Below are 19559 nucleotides of genomic sequence, written 5' to 3' on the forward strand. Positions count from 1 at the left end.
TCCCTCCCCTCCCCTCCCCCTCCCCTCTCCTCCCCTCTCTTCCCCTCCCCTCCCCTCCCCTCTCCTCTCCTCCTCTCCTCAGCAGGCCTGGAGGAAGCCAGGTTTAGGCTTGGGATAGAAGCTGGGATATTAGTTTTGAGTTATTTTTACCTTCCAACCTGGAGAACTGGTCAACATCATAGAGTCTCACATGGTCGGGAGTAAGGGTCCCACACCAAGTACTACCCAGCAGCAAGCTCCAAAGGAAACAGAGTCCTCTCAGATCTTACCCCTTGATTCCTGGACCTCCAGAGGGCAACCACATCTGTCTCTCTCACCACACACTGGGAAAGACACTCATCTACAGCAGAGGTACATAGTAGCATGGTCCCCAGGAGATAATGTCCTGGTGTCGTGTGTCATCCGTGTGTTTATAGTGACATTGGCATGAAGAAGCCTTAATTTCCCCTTTCCTCAGCCATTGTGCACCGTATATCTGACTTGGAGATTCAGGCAATTCCTAGCCAAGAAACAAAAGGAAAAGGATTCCATTTCCCCCAATGGATTCTGATGAAAACAGGTTTTTAAAAAGGCAGGTACAACTCTAAGATGCTGGAGGAGACCCAAGTAGGGTCTGGAAAGATCACTCACCATGGTACGGTGAGTGCTTACGCTGGATCCTGGTTATCTATCCATCCTACCAGATGTCAATGATTTTTTTTTTTAAACCTCTGCAGACTTACCCGGTCATGTTTAAATTGGGGATTGGATTGGCTTTCTATCTGCTCCGCATGAGCAAACTGGCAGTTCGATATATTGGCAAGGATTGAGCGGGTGACGTGTTTATTTCACACATGCGCAGTGGGTTGAAGGTGGGGGGTGGGGAGAACAGTGCTCCGCAGCCTTGGGACTAGCACATTACTTCATCTGACAGAGGCAAAGGTGGCTCTGAGCAGAAGCGGCGTGATGGTTAAGAAAAGGAAAGTGATAAGAAGTGCCACTAAGACATGGGGCATGGGACGATTCAGGGTGCAGAGACTCAGAGCTAGGTGCTGGAAGAAACCCAGGCTGGAAGCATCCAGCTCAAGGACCATCTGCAGACAGCAGTTAGGGCCTGGGTCTCTCACCTCTGTTTATAGGGGAAGGGACTATTCCTGCTGCCACCTTGTGCTGCCACCGGGGTTGGTGAATAGAGCTGGCCAAGTGGGCTTTCTTCTCAATTCCATTGATCACTAGTGTGACAGGAATTAGAGGTGACCAGTCACACTGAATGCATTTGCCACAACGCACAAAAAGCTGTTCTAAGAATAGGAGTTTTGGAACCTGAAATTTTTTTTCCCTTTTTCTTCTTTTTAAAACGATACCAAATTATTCTCCTATGGCGTCCTTTTATATGTGAATTGTATTGTTCTATATAAAGTATGTTTTGAAAGAAGGAAGAGGAAGAAGAAGAAAGAGGAAGAAGGTGACGGTTGTGATGACTGACAGGCGAAAGACGGGACAGAGCTCACTGGATGCTAATATCTTAACTTCATATTCAGCGAAGATATCACAGAAAAGACACAGAGAGTGAAGGGGGCTGCTGGGTTTACACGAAGGGTTTCCTCACAAGGAGAGACTTATGTCCTGCTTTGGAGAGAGTTGGAGAAACAAAAATTTCTACTTAGCTACTTGGTCGTTGCTGAGGCAAAACATCTGAAACAATGTATAAGACGAAGGACTTCCTGGGCTGGAAGTTTCAGAGAGTAACCAGATTCCACATGCTCAGGGAAAACCTAAGGGTGGTCAGATATGTAGTAGAGCCACATGGGGGACAGGAGACCAGTGTGTTATGGTTATGGCTATCTTGTACAGTAAATTCCACAGGCCCCACTGTGCTGGTCAAGGCCTATGTGTCACGTCACAATGACTTTCCTCCCCAGGCAGAGCTTTGGCCGGGGTTGTCCTTGAGTTTCTCTCTCTCCTGAGCTTCTTCTACCGAGGGAGGGTGGGGCTTCTCCCTGCTCACCACCCTAGTACCTCACAAGACAGAGAGTAGCCTTTGCAGAGGTACATCGAGCAGAATAAATAAGCTTCGATAATAAACACTGATGCCCTGGTCCGAAACATATCCGTCAGAAGCGTATGCCCCGACTCTGTGCTCTAAGGGCAGACGTTAGTTACCAATGATTGCCTGACTCTGAGCAGCCATGGGGCTCCTAGAGGATTAGAAAATAGTCTCTAAGGCTGTGCAATTGCTGGCTAATCTGGCTGGACAGACCTGGGTAAAGCAGCAACAGGCAATATCCTGGGCCAGCTCACTCTGCTGCTATGAGGGCTATTTAGATTATAAATGATACTCTTGTGTGCCCAGATACAGGGCAAACAATGCAGCCATAAAGCAGAAGGGGTGATAAGTAACTCGTGGGTCATTAGGAAGCTTCTGAGTGATAAGGACAAGGGAACGTGAGGAGCCAGGGGTGCCCACCCTTCCTGACCTGACACGCCTTCACAGTAACCAACACAAAAGATCTCCAAGCCGCTGTAGAAATCATCGAAGTCACTGACAGGGGCTCACAGCATAGCATGAAGCGGAACCAGGAGGGTACTGAGGCGTCTCATCCAAAATATAATTTATAGCCGGGCAGTGGTGGCACATGCCTCTAATCCCAGCACTCAGGAGGCAGAGGCAGGTGGATCTCTGTGGGTTTGAGGCCAGCCTGGTCTACAGAGTGAGTTCCAGAACATCCAGTGCTATTACACAGAGAAACCCTATCTTGAAAAGCAAATATATATATATGTGTGTGTGTGTGTGTGTGTGTGTGTGTCTGTGTGTCTGTGTGTCTGTGTGTCTGTGTGTATATATATACACATATATACATATATACATATACACACATATACACTTATATACATACATACACATATATATATGCATCTGTGTATATGTATATGAGTATATGGTAGAAAATCTCCGTTGGCAGAGGAAACACCACTGAGGTAAGAGAAGCTAAGTGGACAAAAATACTAAGGTGACAGATTTGCAGAGGTGACCAGGAAGCCACATCTGTGCTAGTGTGTATGAAGCTGATCCTGAAGTAACACAACTTCTTATATTTCCAGCATTTAATGGTGTATTTATTCATGAAGAAAACAGTAAATTCTATAAAGTGGAAATGTTATAGTCATTATCAATCTTGGCATACACACACACACACACACACACACACAACAAAAAAGGTTGACATTTCAAAAGAGCAATGGGCCAGCAGGATGGCTTAGGGAGTAAAGGAGCTTGCCACTCAGGTCAGGCAATCTGAGTTCGATCCCTGGAATCTCTATTAAGGTGGAAGGAGAGACCAGGCTCCACAGATTTGCCTTCAGACCGCCACATGCATGTCACGGCACACATGAGCACATACGTATATATTAGTAGTCAATAAACATGAAAAATAGATTTTTAAAAAAGTGGGTGAGACAGATGAACCCCTCAGACAGCAGCAGCACAATGGGATTGTTCCGGCAGGGACCTAGGCTGAAGGACAATGAGCAAACAGACGTTCTGAAGAGCAGGTCTATCCAAGGTCTCCATGCTCAGAGTCTCTCAGAATCCTGAAAGAACTTCTGACACCAAGCAGCCTTCACACTGCAATGGCTGCTCTGAAAGAAATGACAGAAAACCCCACAGGTCTCCCTAAGAGGTGTCGCACAGGAGATGTGGGCATTCAAGCCACGGCTCTCCTAGAAGAAAGTGTAACAGGAAGTATTTGCACCGTGGGTTAAAGCAGATGGTTTCAGATAGCATGTAGGGCGTTTTTTTTTTTTATACACATCCAATCAATCAAAATTAGAAAAGGATTTGCTCTTCGCCAGACACTGCCAAAGTGACCTAAAGGCTGAGTCATCGAGACCAGAAGGATATATCTACATAGCACACATCCATAAAGGACGTTGGTTTGTCATGTGTATACCGGCCTGGAACTCTGCAGCCAAGGTTGGCTTCAACCTCACAGACACCTCCCTGCCTCAGGCTCTCAAGTTCAGGAATTATAGGGTGAACCTGTAGTAGCCCTCCAAGACCTTAGCACAAACGATTCCATTCAGGCTGTAAAATTCTGGCACATAAGACAGCACCACCTGCCAAAACCAAAAACAAAGACCTGATCCATCTGAGCCCATTGTTCTGGGAAAGCCTCTCAATGTGCTAAGCTTACTGTTTTGGCTTCTGTAGTTCCGCTTCTGGCTAACTGTTCTTGTTAACCGAAGTAAGTCAGCCCAGGATGTGGGTTTCTTATGCTTAAATGCTCGTGCTGAGAAAGGCTCAGGGCTACACTGGGATCCTGAACACCCAGACTAGTTATTGGTTGGCTGATACTTTTGATTGGCTTGACCAGTCTTCTCTGCAGAATACCCCACAACAAACCACCTCACACAGCTCTGATAGAGGAGTTGTGTTTGGATGTAAGAATACAGACACAAACAAAAACAACAACAACAACAAAAGAAACCCCACCTGATTAAAAATGTATAAGCTGGGCCTGGCAAGATGGCTCAGTGAGAGGTGCTTGTCATCAAGCCTGAGGACCTGAGTTCAATCCCCAGGGACTCATGTGTTGGAAGGTGAGAACCAACGACCATAATTTTGTCCCCTGAACTCCATGTACCTGCCATGGTATGTACATGACCAAATAAAAATAATTTTTAATGTTAAAAAAAAAGTACAAATGAACTATCCAGACAGGCTTTGCCAGAGAATACTATTTAAAAAAAAAACAAACCCATAAGGTCATGACATGCTCAATGCCGTTTGTTAGTTGATAAAAGTTAAGTTCCGATGAAAAGGGTCTGGATGCAGAGAACATCTGGTCACCTCACTCATTGCTGGTGGGCAAAAGAAATGAGGTGATTACAGTTACCCAGACTCTTACAGTGCTGTCTGAGAAATTATAGGTGTTTATAGAGATCAGTCACTTACCAAAGGATGTTCAAAAACTTGTGCCTGGGGGCTCCTGGTAACTTCATTTAGAAGGATATTCTGGAAACAACTGAAAAGTCCATCCAAACACCCTACCGTGGAACACTGTTCAGCAGTGGTAAAGAACAAAGCTTCCTCACAGGCTACAGCCTGGTGAGCAGACAGGCTCTGCGAGAAAGAGCAGTCACGTCATACTTGGAGCCAGGGAAAAAAAGGAAGTTGATCACAAAAGAAGGAAGGAAGGAAGGAAGGAAGTAAGTTGATCACTGGGTTCTTGGTTCTTGGAGGGGCAGGTGGCAGGGTGGGGTAAGAAGGGCATCAAGAGATTTGGGGGAGTGGGGCAAAATGATATTCTGTGTTAACTAAAATAATATTTACACGGTTGTGTGCATTAGACAAACTTACTGCGTTGACTTAAGTTTTACTATTTTTGTTTTGTTTGAGATGGGTTTCTCCCTGTAGCTCTGGCTGTCCTAGAACTTGCTCTACAGACCAGGGTGGCCTCGAACTCAGAGATCCTTCCTCCTCTGTCTCCCAAGTGCTTGATTTAAAGTTGCGTGCCATCACTGCCCGGCTACTTACTTAACTTTTAAGGAGCCTGACGCATACATCAATACACCTAATGTTAAACAAAAGCCCACGATATAACTGTTATTCTTGTGAGTTCTGCTAATGAGAAGGTACTGGGCTGGCACCTGACAGTGGTTGGCATCGGGCAGTGGTTGGCCCTTGCCAGAAGCTACAGAAGCTTAGAGGCACGCATCTCCCCGAGTCAGCCAGTAGAGGGCACCAGAGAACAAGGACTGCCAGGTGGGAACAACCAGTCAGGACTCAAAGGAGCATCAAATTACTTGAGTGCCAGAGACAAAAAAGTAAATATGAGGGCTGCAATTCGTGGGCCTTTTGGTAAGACCTGGCAGTTGTGACTGAGGACTGTGTCCTGTTCTCCGAGCCTCCAGGAGATCCAGTAGGGTTGGAGTGGGTCCCTTCCAGCTGGGATGTAGAGCAAGGTAAGTCTCTTTTCCCAATCCATATGAATAGCCTGGAAGCCGAGGATGTCCCGTGGACAACCTGGGCTCCTTCCCTAGCTGTTTCCACGAGCACAGGGGTCTGGGGAAGTGGGAAAGGCTAGAAATGGTGGCAGCTCACAGTACTGAAGGACAGGAGGGAGTGTGACCAGGGAGACATGGGACAAGTCCAAGACCCACAGAGCCAGCATAGGTGAATTGCGGGGGTCCCAGACCCCTTGTTCATCTGCTTCTTATCAGATTGTGGGCTGCAAGACCCTCCCACCAGGCCCGCCTTTTCCACCTCTCATGTCCTCTACTCGTACAATGGCACCCACAATGGGTGCCTATGATGGCAGATGGAAGAGAAGGCAGAAGTCACCAAGGGATCTTGGGACGGGGGTGGGGGTGGGGGAAGATGGGAAGGAGATGAGATGGGGAAGTGGGGTTAAAGGAAAGAGAAAGGTGTATTTCTGATTGGATCAAGAGACATTCAGGGCCCTCTGGAGAAGACAGGGGATGGCACAATCTGAGCACTACAAGATGCCACACGGTCAGCTAAGTCAGTGTGGGGCAAGCAAGAGTTAGAGTATCCAAGAACCTGTGCAGGCTCCAAGTCTGTGAGTGGCAAGCATAGCCCAGAGTGATGAAGAGAGCTGTACTGGGTTTGGTCTGCTTGACACAAGCTGGGGCCATCTTGGAAATGGAACCACAGTTAACAAGATGTCTCTCTCAGACTGACCTGTGGGTAAGCCTGGGGAACATTTTCTTGATGTGGGGGCTCAGTGTGCATGCTGTCACACCTGGTAGAGGTCCTGGGGTGTATAAGAAAGCAGCTGGGCAAGCCAGGAGGAACAAGCCCGAAAGCAGCACCCTCCATGGCCTCTACATCGGCTCCTGTCTCCAGGTTTCCCTTTGAGTTCTTGCCCTGACTTTCCGACATGGTGGCCTGTGATAGGGAAATGTAAACCAAAGGAACCTTTCCTTCCCGGGTTGTTTTTGGTCAGTGTTTTCTCATAGAAAAGCAAACTGTTGTTGGATGACCACACAGCTAAGTATGCCCGGCTCAGAAAATGGAGCAATCGTTTCACCAATGAGTTTCCCAAGAAGGAAGTGATGTTGGAGTGAAGCAAACCAGTGGACCAAGCCCTGGCCCTGGAACTCGGGATTTCCCCCAGGCAGCAGGAGTAGGCCACCGGGTGATGCTGACCAGTCAGCTTAGGCTGGGGAAAGAGATGAAACATGTTTCAGAAGCCAGCCTTACGCCATCACTACATTTTCCTAGCCTCTAACTAGAAATCATTAATGGCCCTTAGACCGGTGGTTCTCAACCTTCTTAATGTTGGGATCTTTTAACACAGTCCCTCATGTTGTGGTGACTTCCCCAACCATAAAGTTATTTTTGTTGCTGCTTCATAACTGTAATTTTGCTACCGTTATGAATCATAATGTAAATATTTTTGGACATAAAGGTTTGTCAAGAGGGTCACGACCCACAAGTCGAGAACCGCTGTCTTAGACAATGCAGGGAAGAATGGTCCCTGCTGGAGCCTCCTTACCCAGAACTGCCTCATTGAAACAAAGTTTCCTCTTTCAGTAACCTCCATTCAATTATGTTATTAAGGATGCCGTCGGGCTAAGAAACACAGTTCAGGGTGACTCCCAAGGCCCAGACCCTCGATGCTTCTGTTCACATCAAGAAGGGAAGGCAATCCATGGTCAGGGACCCATGTCAAAAGTGGGTAGCCTACAGAGCAGTTGATAATAAGGAGATACTTCAGGAACTGTGATCAGGAGTCATGTGTTACCCCCATAAGGTCCCAGGTCAGAATCCATTGAGCTCTTTAAAGAGAACTGAGTGTGTGGTCTCACAGAGATGGTGGATTCAGAAGTTCACATAGGGAGAACACTGTCATTTCTGGAGTGGCTTGAAGCTCTCAGAGGGATGAAAGGGTGTTATGTGCACTGTTACTCATATATGCCCATGCGCACACTGTTGTGTTCACACGTGTGCATGTATTCACACACTTGTACACACACACACATACATGCATTCACATACTTGTATATATACCTGTATACTCTCCATGTATTCACACCTAGGTGCACACAAACACACACACACACCTGCACATACGTACACATTCATGTACGTACATATGACGTACGTACACACCGCCACCGCACGTCTGCCTCAATGAAACCAAAATACAATCTGCCAGGTTTCTCAAAGGTTTTCTTTACTTGGAAAAATTCTGTGTCTAGCCACTGCTGAGGCTCAAGCTAGTTTAAGAAGCCCCAGAGATTGATGGAGTCTGGTTGAGACTTCCTTCTTCCGGCTCCCGGGGAACTGGTGGCTGGGCAGCAGTACCTCTCAGTAGTGACAATCTGGAGATGCAAAAGGAGGGTGGTTGGTAAGCACGCCAAGGAGCCATGAGTACCTGCACTCAGAAGTGTGGCTGGCTCATCACAGACAGGTTCCAAGCAAGGACAAAGTGGGACAGGAATGATGGGGCCCGTTCCTCCCAAACCATTAGAAGTTCCCCCAAGGGAACCTACTCACCAGTGTGGGTGGCCATAGAACAAACCCCTGGGCATGGGGAGGTGGGGGAATGGCTCAGTAAAGCACCTGTTGTACAAACCTGAGGGTCTGAGCTCGGATCCCCAGAACCCACATAAAAAGACAGGTGTTGTGGGCATGTCTTTAACACTAGTGTGGGGAGCAGGTTGGAGCAGAGCTCACTGGTTGGGCAGCCTAGCCAATCGGTAAACTCTCCGTTCAATGAGAGAGCCTGTCTCAAAAACTATGGTGGAGAAGGACTGAGAGAAGCACCCAATGTCTAACTCTGGCCTCCATTCTCAGGTACACACACACACACACACACACACATGTGCGCACACACACAGAGGTACACACACAAAGGCACACACACAGAGGCACACACAGGTACTTACACACAAGTACACACACACAGTATACACGCACACATAGAGGTACACAAACAGATATATACATACACAGAGGTGTACACACACAGAGGCACACACAGATATATATACACACACACAGAAGTATACATACAGATATCTACACACAGGTATACAAAAACAGTACAAATGCAAACATATAGGTACACACACAGGTACACACACACACACACAAAGGAGGGCCCCTCAGCAGGTGGGAGTGGGTGGGAACAGCTCCTGCCAGGCCCAGGTTGTGCCACCCACAACCATTACCTTCCACAGACTGTGGGAAGAAACACCAGGGTACTTCAAAGATCAGGTCGGAAAAGCAGCACTGTCGACTGGCACAGTCCTCGGGGCTGATGCCCGGGTACCCACAATTCTCACGGGCTGACACTTCCATGACACACTGCTCTGATGCTGTTTGTGGGGGAAGAGTAGCATACAATGTTCTGTTAGGCTGGACACTCACCAAGAGCCACCAGTTCTGCCTTCTTAGGGACACTGAATTTGCCATCTCTGTGAGTCCCAAGGAGCTCCTTGAGGTGGCATCTCTCAGTATAGTAATGCCTAGGGACTAGATGTCCTCCCCACAGGAGGGCACTAATGCAGGGAGGTGATCACAGGTGAGAATATATGCAGAACTGGGATCTTAGGAAAACCATGTTACCCTCTCCAAACTCAGCATTGAGCTCTGTGAAATATGGGCCTCCACTTCTCTTCCCAAGCTGCTTTAGAAGTTACATATTTTTTAAGTACAGGCAAAAGTAGACCCAGGGTATGAGATGGTGGGGATGGGGGAAGAGAAGAGGCATTTAAGGATTCCTTCTTGTTAACCTGGTCTAGCTCTAGACAAACAGCCAGGCTTCCAAGTACCTGCAATACACCTTGCCCAAAGCCAGGTCCTAAGCCAACAGCTGACAAAGGGATCTGGCTCTCCAAAGTTTACCTTGGTTTGGGAGTGGGTGGAAACACCAGGGGACCCCGCCGATGCTAGAATCAAAGCAGCATCCAAGGTCAAAGCACTGATCGCTGGTGATGCCTGGGAAGCCACAGTTCTTTCTGTTGTGAGGTGTCATCCTGGAGCACCGACAGGGAGCTGTGGATAGACCCATCATGATCAACCTTGCCCAGTGTGCCAAGTAATTGTCCCAACATAGTATTAAGGGACTTAATACTTGGGGGTTTAAGGAACCTTCCAAAATCTCTTTGCCCAAGGGGTGACGTGAGGTCTTATTTTGCCCATGTTAGAGCTGTCTGGCTTCCTCCTGGGGAAACCAGATGCTTTTATTGAAATAATTTCATTTGTTAAGAAAGAAAGGAAAGGAAGAAGGCAACAAACCTTCTGTAAAGTGGGTGACTCTGTGAACCTATGCAGAGGTCAGAGTCATGAGATAGACCCAAGGCAGCAGGCCTTCCTGTCCTAACCAGGCTGACATAGCCCTTCTGAATAAGAGATTCTGGGTGAGCTTCACATAGCAACACCAATCTGCAGGGTGCTGTCTAGCCCCTTGCAAGCTGTCACCCTGCCTTTGTCCTTTGAGGGAACATAGAGAAAACCCCCATTTAGTACAGGTAATAGACAGATTCCAGCCCATCACTCACCGGGACTCAGATCCCACCTTTTACCTGCAGGGTCTCCCATGGACTTTTACTTACAAGGTTTCTCGCCCTCCACCAGAGCCTGCAGCCCCAAGACAAGGACCACTGCCAGGAGAGGGGCACCTTGAGGTCGCATGTCTGCTCCACTGGACCTGGGCGGCCTGCAGGATGCTCAGTTCCCACCAGCTGGTGTTTTATTGGCTCCCGTGTGTTTGCTTAATGGTCCTGATAACTGTCCCCTACCAGTGGCCCCAAGCCTCCTGGATCCTTTGTGCAGAAAAGCTGACATGACTCCAAGTGGAGGCCCAGAGAAGGTGGGAAAACCCCTCCAGTCACGGGCTGGGTCAGGCTGGGCTCCCTAAACAGGAAGCCAGGTCGTGCCAAGTTACTGACTGGGGAATGGGCCACGTGTGCAGCTATAGCCGGGCACCCACAGGGTCACACCCAGGAAGGGATTAGCCAGTGGTATTACACTGGATAAGGTTTATTAAGGTTTATTACTCTTGGATAAGGCTACTGTAGAGACATCTGGGGTTTTGGGGGTTTTTTGGGGGGGGTTGTTTTTAAATATTTGGAGTAAGGCTATAGAGAAACAAACAGCACAGAGAAAGAAGGCCATTCCATCCAGGAGCCTCCTGAGGGAGGGGGAACGGATCAAAGGACCGTGGGAGGCACCTCCAGGAAACCCAGTCTGCATCCCCAATGCAAGGCGCACCCTACCTCACCTGGTTCCCTGCCAGCCTCAAGGACTGTTGTACACAGAGACCAGATGACAGGGCCTAAGGGAGCTGTCGGGAGAGGCAGTTTTTGTCATCCCTGAAGCTAAACACTCGTTCTCCCTTGGGGGAGACTTCACATTCCTTCGGACAGTGCCTAGCATGGAGATGCCCGCCAGGAGAGACCCTGGAGACAGGCTCTGTAAATTGGACACCGAGGACAGAACTCAGGGAATCAGGACAACTCCAAAGAGAAATGTCAGAGTAGAGAAGGAGAGGGAGTGTGTGTGTGTGTGTGTGTGTGTGTTTGTTCTTTGGGTCTGAAGGAATGTGCCCAGCTGTGGGCGACAGGCTACAGAGTCCATGACTCAGATACAGAATCGAAATGCCTTGGCCACACTCCAGGCTCTAGAGAGCAGACCTAAATCCTCAATACCTCACCTGGATCCTTGCAAACCCAGCAGGGGTCTGTTTCTCTGTAGCACATCCCAGGAGCTCTTCATCATTCTGCTTATTAGATAGCTTTGTTGTTGTTGTTGTTATTGTTGTTGTCAACTTGACACAAGCCATGGTCATCTGGCAAGAGACGGTTCTGGATTGTATAAGAAAGCAGACTAAGTAAGCCATGGGGGAAAGCCAGTAAGCAGCGTCCCTCCATGGTCTCTGCTTCAGTTCCCCTGCCTCCAGGTTCCTGCTTGGTGGTCCTGTCTGACTTCCCTCAATGACTGACTGATAGGAATGTGTTGGATTAATAATCCCTTTTCTGTCCAAGTTCCTTTTGGCTATCATAGCAAGGGGCAGCAAACTAGGACAGCCATGAAGATGATAGGCTTGCCAATAACCCATTATCTTCAAGATTCTCATTCCTCCCTCTTCTCTGGCCAACATCCTAACCCAACTTCCCCTGCTCTGCCAGGGATTCCGCCAAAGCCACCTGTCCCCTGAAGAGACATTTCTCCTACACTGCTGCTCCCTTTGAGCACCACCCCCTCCCCCTGTACAAGCCCGTGCCCTACAGATAACCACTTACGCCAGGTTTGATGACCAGGCTTTCCATATTATGAGCAGCCCCCTGCACAACAAGAGACAGCCATATCTGTGGAACCAGACTGTGGGTCCATCACAGAGGCTACCGTTTCCACTTTTTGCAAAAGCTATGGGTGCTGTGGGATGCAGGTTCTGCACTGTGCCACGTCTATTGCACCTGCCTCACTGGGGTCCACTGACCTGTCTCTGGAGTCAAGGACTCAGTCCCAAGGTCACTGGCCCAAAGCTTGGTACCATCATAAATGGCCTCTGTGCTCCCAACACGTCATATCCAAACTCAAGGCTGCCCAGCTCTGTCTCTTCCCCTGGACTCTAGAAACTTCCCCATCTCCTCTCGCTTAGAACCTGAACTCTCCATGGGCAAGACACAGGTGTCTTTTCCGTTCAGTTTGCTCTCACTTCCAGCACTTTCTCTGTGGCTATCACAGCAGCCGCTCCTTAAATCCTAACCCTGGACTCCACAGCAGCTCAGCTCTCCCTTGTCTGTGCCTCTTCTCCTCCAGCCCGACTTTCACGGGGCTCACATCATCCCCGCTGCCACACCAGGAGCACCTGGCTACCTCCTACCTGGGAGTTCACAACAGCTCTAGGGCTTGCATGTCTAAGCCTCACGCTGCTGCTTCTGCGCATGCTCTCAGACCAGCCGTGACTTCGTGATGTGATTTTTCTCATATCTACTCTCCAACCCCCCACCCCAACCCCGGGTCCCCCTGCATACCTTGGGGGAGGTGGTGTTTATCTAATCAGGCAAACTGGAGCTCCCCAGGTACTAGCCTGGCATCTTTTTCTGAGCACATAGAAAGGGGTCCAGACCACCCTCTCCTGTAGAGGACTCTAAAGCCCTGTCAAACGATAGGAATCCAGAAGAGAGAAACAAGGCAGAGGAGAGAAACAAGAACCAGGCGCAGAACTCGGGTAGCTGGGTGGGAGAAGGAAGAAAATGAAGCCGCAGACCATAAATGTGGGTCCCTTGAGTTCTTAGTCAAATCCTTAATTGCCTTGACCGGAAGGCCAGACAAATCGGATATTGAGGAAGGGGTTTGCCAGGGAGCTGAGCAAGCGCAGGAGCAGTAGCATAAGGCTTGTAGGACCAAGCTCCGGAGACGGTGTGAACCCCGAGGTAGGAGGCAGCCAGGCGCTCCTGGTTTTGTAGTGGTTCTTAGAGGCTGGAAATCACGTGGACTCTACCCTACCTGAGGAAGGAGGCTATGACGGAACCCAAGGATGGGTTACAGACACAGAGGCATACCATAGGAACAGGCTGACTGATCCCAGAAAGGAGGTGCCTCAGGCCCAATCAAGCAGGACTTCAAAGCAGGTCTTGAAAGAATCAAGTCATTTTGCATGCAAGTAAATTGGCTGCCCGAGTTACGTTGCTATGGTTGCCAGGACAAAGGACCGCAGACCCTGGCTTTGATAGCAGGCATGTGTCTTTTCCAGCTTGGCTTCAGGAGGCTGAGAACTTTAAGATCAAGGTATCAGCAGGGGCAGGTTCCTCCTAAGGCCCCTCAGCAGGAAGAAGGCATCACAGGGCTGTCCCTCTGGACCCCTGCCCCTCTAATAATAATCAGACAGGATAATTGACACAGCATTAACTTAGCCCCCATAATATTCCGTACCTACATATAATCACACCCTGGCATCTTAGAGGTCAGGGGACCGAGTTCAGCCAAGGCTTGACCTGACTGAGCAAAGCTCAATGCTTTTCTAAGGAAACTAACAAAATGCAGGCACCTGTATCATGGCGACTGTGTACTTTATGTGTCGGTTATTTTTCTCATGGCTGTGACAAAATGCCCGATAAAAGAAACTTAAGAGAGAGGGGAGGTTTATTCTTTTGTGCGGGTCCTTGATGCATATTTTTTTCCAAATTCATACTTTTTAAGTGGGAAAAGTTTTTCCAAATTCATATTTTTTTAAGTTTCCTTTGGTTCAGAGCTTCAGAAATATTTCACTCCACCACAACAAGGCAGGATTGGGAGCATGGCTCCGTCATGGTGGGAATGTGAGCAGAATTCCTCACGTGGTGATCTGAGAGCTTGAGACAGAACTAGAAGTGGGCTTAATTTTCAAGGCCTGCCCCTAGCAGCCCATCTGTGCCAGCTAGGTCACATGTCCCAAAAGCTCTGTGCTCCCCCCCCAAAAAAAAACAATATGAGCTTGGAACCAAGTGTTCAAACACGTGAGCCTGTGAAGAACATTCCAGAATTAAACCACAACATCCCACTTCTGGACTCCCATGGGGCCCATGGCCACCACATAATGCAAAGTGCATTCTGTCTAACTCCAAATGTCCCCAGACTCTTGGGGGGATCCCGACACTGTCTAAAAGTCCAAAGCATCTACTGAAACTCAAGGTCAATTTTTAGTTTGAACCTCTGGAAAAAAAATTAAAACAAAACATCCCTTACTTTCAATCCGAGTTGCTACAGACTCAAGGCTTTTTGTTCTAAAGTATGGAAAGTGATACAGTAAAGAAAACATTGGTCCAAACAAACCCTTAACACTAGCATGGCTAACATTAAATCAGACAGCTCTATGCCTGGCACCAAGGGCATGTGGTGTCATCTCTGGGGTTCTAACAGGCTTGGGGAGCCCCCATTCAATAGCCCTACCACTTAAAGCTCTCTCTCGGTCGGCTCTGCCCACTGCCTGCAGCGCTTCTTGGTAGACATTCGGCATCAGTAACATCTCCACTGCAACGTAGGATTCTCTTTTCCCAGTTCACTCATGAGCCTGCTGGGGGGCCTCGCTTCAGGGACTCTTGCCCAGTCTCACTGGCTTTTCCCTGGAAAATGTGGAGCGAGCGTCCACGGTCCCCGTGACACATGCTACACTTTATAAAAGCAGTCACCAGGTGATTGATCTGCTACCAGATTATGTCCCTTGGGTCACTGCTACTGTGTCCCCACCCCCACCCCCCCAATGCTGCACAGTGAAACCTGCTGGACTATTTCCTGCATGCATGAAGTATCTTCTGTCGACTCCTGTCTACAGTGACTCTTCTTTTCTAACGAAAATCTTCCAAATATGTTTACAATGTTACACTCTGTAGCATCTGAAGGGTGGGATTCTGCCTGCCCTCTGGTCAGCCTTTCTATTGTTCCATTGCTGAGTGGGAGGGCTCTTTTGAGGCAACACTAAACTCCTCTACAATTAGATGCTCCTCCAGCCTTGCTTCGTGCACAACTTTAGTTATCACATTCCTCTCCTTACCGAACTTCATACCACCCTTATCTTTTCGATGTGTTTTTTGTGCTGGATTCTCACCATACATTTGGGTAAAATAAGGTTTTCCAAATAAGGTTTCTTCTCATCCCAATTCTTCAGGGCATGTCTTTGCTGCTTTCATTTCTATCTATATGCTGGGGTTCAGCCAGGACATCCTACTAATTCTTGCCTATGGTATTCTAGGATTTGTCTAACCTCATCCACAAATCCCTCTACGTGGTTCCTAGACAAGTGGCCAAGGCTAGGACCCACGGGGTCAGGTTTAATCACAACGTATCTCTCCATACTAAGTCTTTTGTATTAGTTCATTTTCCTCCCGCAGTGATAAAATATTGACAGAAGCAACTCCGAGGAGTAAATGTTCCTTTTGGCTTACAGTTTGAGAAAGAGTTCACAGTCCATGATAACAAAGAGGGCAGGCATGGCAGTGTGGCATCCAGACCAGGAATCAGAGGGAATCGGACCAGAGTAAAAGGTGGTATTACCTCAGAGTAAAAGGTCCTCACAGCCTCTCCTAGGTTACCACTACCATGTAGACATTATTCCTTATATGTTTTACAAATTCCAAAACCAGATGTTGATTAAGTGTCCAAATGTTTGAGCCAGGGCAGAGGCCAAGGGGGGGGGGGGCATTTCAGACTCAGACCATGACAACTTGTAACACAAAATCACAATCTACTATACCCATAACAAAGCAAAAAAAATCACACCTAACAACCATTCAAAAGGCTGATGGGTAGAAAACAAATTCAGAAAGGAAAAAAACAGACCAGGGAATGCCAAGAATAAAAAAGTCCTCAGCAAGAAAAGGGGCAAGAAACGTAAAAATGGAAATTCTAGAAATGAGAAACATGCATCTGAAGTGGACTCTCTGTTGTCTAGTTTTAGATACAGTGGATACAGCAGAAGCAACTGGTATGCTCCAAGCCGGTGTGATGTTAACTGTTTAAGCCACCAAGAGTAAAGGGATGGAGAAGTTGCAGGATTTCTGCGGCTTCTGAGATAAAATCAGATGGTGTCACCTAACCAGAGCATTGGTGTGTGTATGTGGGGGGAAGGGCAAAAATCTTGTTTATGAATATTTGGAGAAATATTGATCCGCTTTTTAAATAAACTTGATTGGAGGTATAAAGTCACAAATCTCACAAACTCAAATAACTGTAAGGAAGATAAACTTTAAAAAGAAAGGAAGAAAGAAAGAAAGAAAAATGAATGAAAGAAAGAAAGAAAAAAAGAAAGAAAGAAAACCACCATCCCTGAAAACATTAAGAAAATTGCTGAAGTGACTAAGAAACATTGCGTAACATTTTTCTGACATTTTTCTGAAGCCATGGAAATCTGTAGCAATGGAACTGTGTATTTAAAGGGCTGGGCCATGTCAGAGCACTACACCCTGTGAAAACATCCCTCAAAAATTGTCTTTAGATGTACAGAAGAAGTTGCCCTTTGAAAATCTGTCCTTCAAGGAACATCCACAGGAAATCCAGGCTGACGTTTCTCCCTACTGCCCCTCAGAGCCCTTCTCCCAAGCTGGGTTGGCTCAGCTACCTGCTAGATTCCTTGTTAGCTTTCAACATATAGCTTAACCGAGTCTGTACAGTTTCTTATTTGGCTTGTATATGGTAGGAAGCCAGATTGACCCAAGGCTTTCTCAGAGGCCCTAATGAAAGGACAAAGGGAATTTTAGTTCTGTGTCCGTATCCTGTGTCCGTGTGTTGGAGAAGACTTGGCAAGGCCAGTCTATAGCTGCAGCCAACATCTCAGAAGAGTCATGGTTGTAGCTTCTGGGGACCCAACTCTTCCCCTTGGGTTGTGTTATCAGTCCCAAGGCAGCTGTGTCTGGGGTAGCCTGTGTTGCTTTTGCCTACATTATCTGATTTAGCTCTCTGCTGACCTTGGCCATTCCCCCTTCACCAATGGTATATATGATGCCATTCTTACTAACTAACTTGCTTGGCATATGTCATCAGCTCATGCGAGGTCTCCTGGCCTCAGCTATCACTTTTGTCTTCTTTCTCTCTCTCTTCTTTCTGGTCCTCTCACCCTGCTGCCCAGAACCCTTATTCCTATGGGTTCAGGCCAGTATGTTAATGATTTGCTTTGTTGCTACATTAATACACCTGGTTAAAAAGCAGTTTAAAACAGGCAGGGTTTATTTGGCTCTCGGTTCCAGGCCTTGTATATGAAGAGTTGCCCCCATGGCATGAGTTCTAAAACCAATACACGGTGTTGAAGGATTCCGTGAATCCCAGTTGGACTTGGGAGCTTTGAATGACCCAAACACAAGTACCTCTTCCTCCTGCTCACAGGTAAGGCACTTCTCCTCAGAGGATCAGTTGCCAGTCCCTGGTTATCCAGGTGCAGCCAGCTGTGTGTCTCCAGCCCACTGCCCACCCACAGAACTCCTTCTAGACATTAATCCAGTTCCTCTACAGAAACACTGGCCGTCACACCTTGATACTGCAAAGCCTGGATCTCACTTACACTAGGCTGAGAGTCTCCCTGTGTGGCCATGTGTGTGTGCACGCATGTGACCACGCTCGAGTGCTCCTGCATCTCTGACTGTCATTCTTATTTGAGCCACAAGCTCACGGTCCTCAGTCGTACATTTAGGTGAAAGGTGTTTGACCATCCCTGTAACTCTAGGAAGGGGTTCCTCCCTCTCCAGAAAGCTGTGCAGTCTTATCTTTGAACTAGCTTCAAGGATGTTTGTGGAGTAGATAACCTTGGGAGGTAGATAAGATGTCTCTCCCAGGGCAAAGGGTCCCTATGGGCAGGGTTCCTTACCATAACACAATGTTTTATACACGGTGGAAGCGGGTACCCTCTAAGCCTATCCTGTCGTCATAGGGAGGTAGTTTCAGGACTAAGTATCATGCTATTCATGCTGCTTGTTCCACAATGGATACCAAATCCTTCTTTCTAGCTCAGGTACAGCCAGGCTTCCGCCAGTGCTACCGAGACTCAGGTAACGAAGACACCAGCTCACTGACTTGTGGGCTTGCAAGTTACATAAAATATTGACCCTTCTCAGAGTGAATGGATTCACCCCCTGCCCCCAAGAGGGTTCAGGTATGCCCTTGCAGGCTCTCTACAAACTCAGAGGTTTATAACACACCCCCAAACACACACACCCAGCATGTGTATAGAACTTAATACTTTTGCCTAATTAAAAAAAAAAAAGAAAAAGTCCAGCTTGATGTTAAGCAATGAGAAAAGAGGCTAAAACGAACCACGTGCCCTTCCTTCCCTGGCCACAATCTGCTTGATGGCTGTCGAAACCTTCCAGGAAGCTCCATGGCTGGCGCTTGCCGGGTTGATATCTTCCTTCTTAGCTTATGTTTCCCACCAGGCTCCTAAGAAGTAAATAGTTCAACACGTGGCCCCTCTCCACCTCCACAGAATCAAGGATGTTTTCCTAAGTTAGCATTATCATTTTCCAGTGTTAGAAATGACCCTGCAAACATGGTCCAAAGCCACAACTTGACTTGAGCACTGGTTCCTGCTCTAGCCCTTGGTTCAACACTGACTAGAAGCCCAAGATTGTATAGGGTATTATCTGGATTCATTGGTCTGCACCAGAAGGGCTCATAGACCAAGCAAAGGCACAGCCCAGCCCACACAATGTGTTGTAGCACCGGGGGAAGAAGAGGTTAACATCTCTCTTCTGGAGCCAAAGTGCCTAGAAGGGAACACAGGACCATGAGCTGTGAGATACTCAGGATCCTTCCCTGCCCCAGGGTCATGGTCTCAAGTGCCAGAGTGGAGACTTGAGTTAATGGCCCAAGTTGAAACATGAGCCCCGCTCTCAACTCACCTCTACCTTGAGGTAAGGATACCTGGTCATCACCAGGACCCACAGAGCGCTGGGTTTCTACTCTGTGTGGTAGGTAGAGTACACATGGCTCTAACCTTGGTGGATCCTAGGTGTAAGATTGCCTCAGGCGAGGCAGAACTGTGGCGCTTCCCATTTCTCTCTCTCTCTCTCTCTCTCTCTCTCTCTCTCTCTCTCTCTCTCTCTCACACACACACACACACACACACACACACACACCC

General features: G+C 47.9%; 1 protein-coding gene across 1 annotated transcript; it reads right to left on the reverse strand.

Moving 5' to 3' along the window:
• Positions 1-8157: 8157 nt before the first annotated feature.
• Positions 8158-10673, reverse strand: Tff2 (trefoil factor 2). The gene is made up of 4 exons (XM_028767974.1): positions 10567-10673; positions 9857-10006; positions 9181-9327; positions 8158-8328 (listed from the first exon to the last, which is right to left on the reverse strand). Exons 1-4 carry the CDS (start codon positions 10643-10645, stop codon positions 8315-8317), a joined length of 390 nt encoding a protein of 129 aa, XP_028623807.1. The 5' UTR covers positions 10646-10673; the 3' UTR covers positions 8158-8314.
• Between the last annotated feature and the right edge of the window lie 8886 nt (positions 10674-19559).

The sequence above is a fragment of the Grammomys surdaster genome, unplaced genomic scaffold (genome assembly GCF_004785775.1).
Source record: "Grammomys surdaster isolate TR1022 unplaced genomic scaffold, NIH_TR_1.0 183, whole genome shotgun sequence".
Taxonomy (NCBI): domain Eukaryota; kingdom Metazoa; phylum Chordata; class Mammalia; order Rodentia; family Muridae; genus Grammomys; species Grammomys surdaster.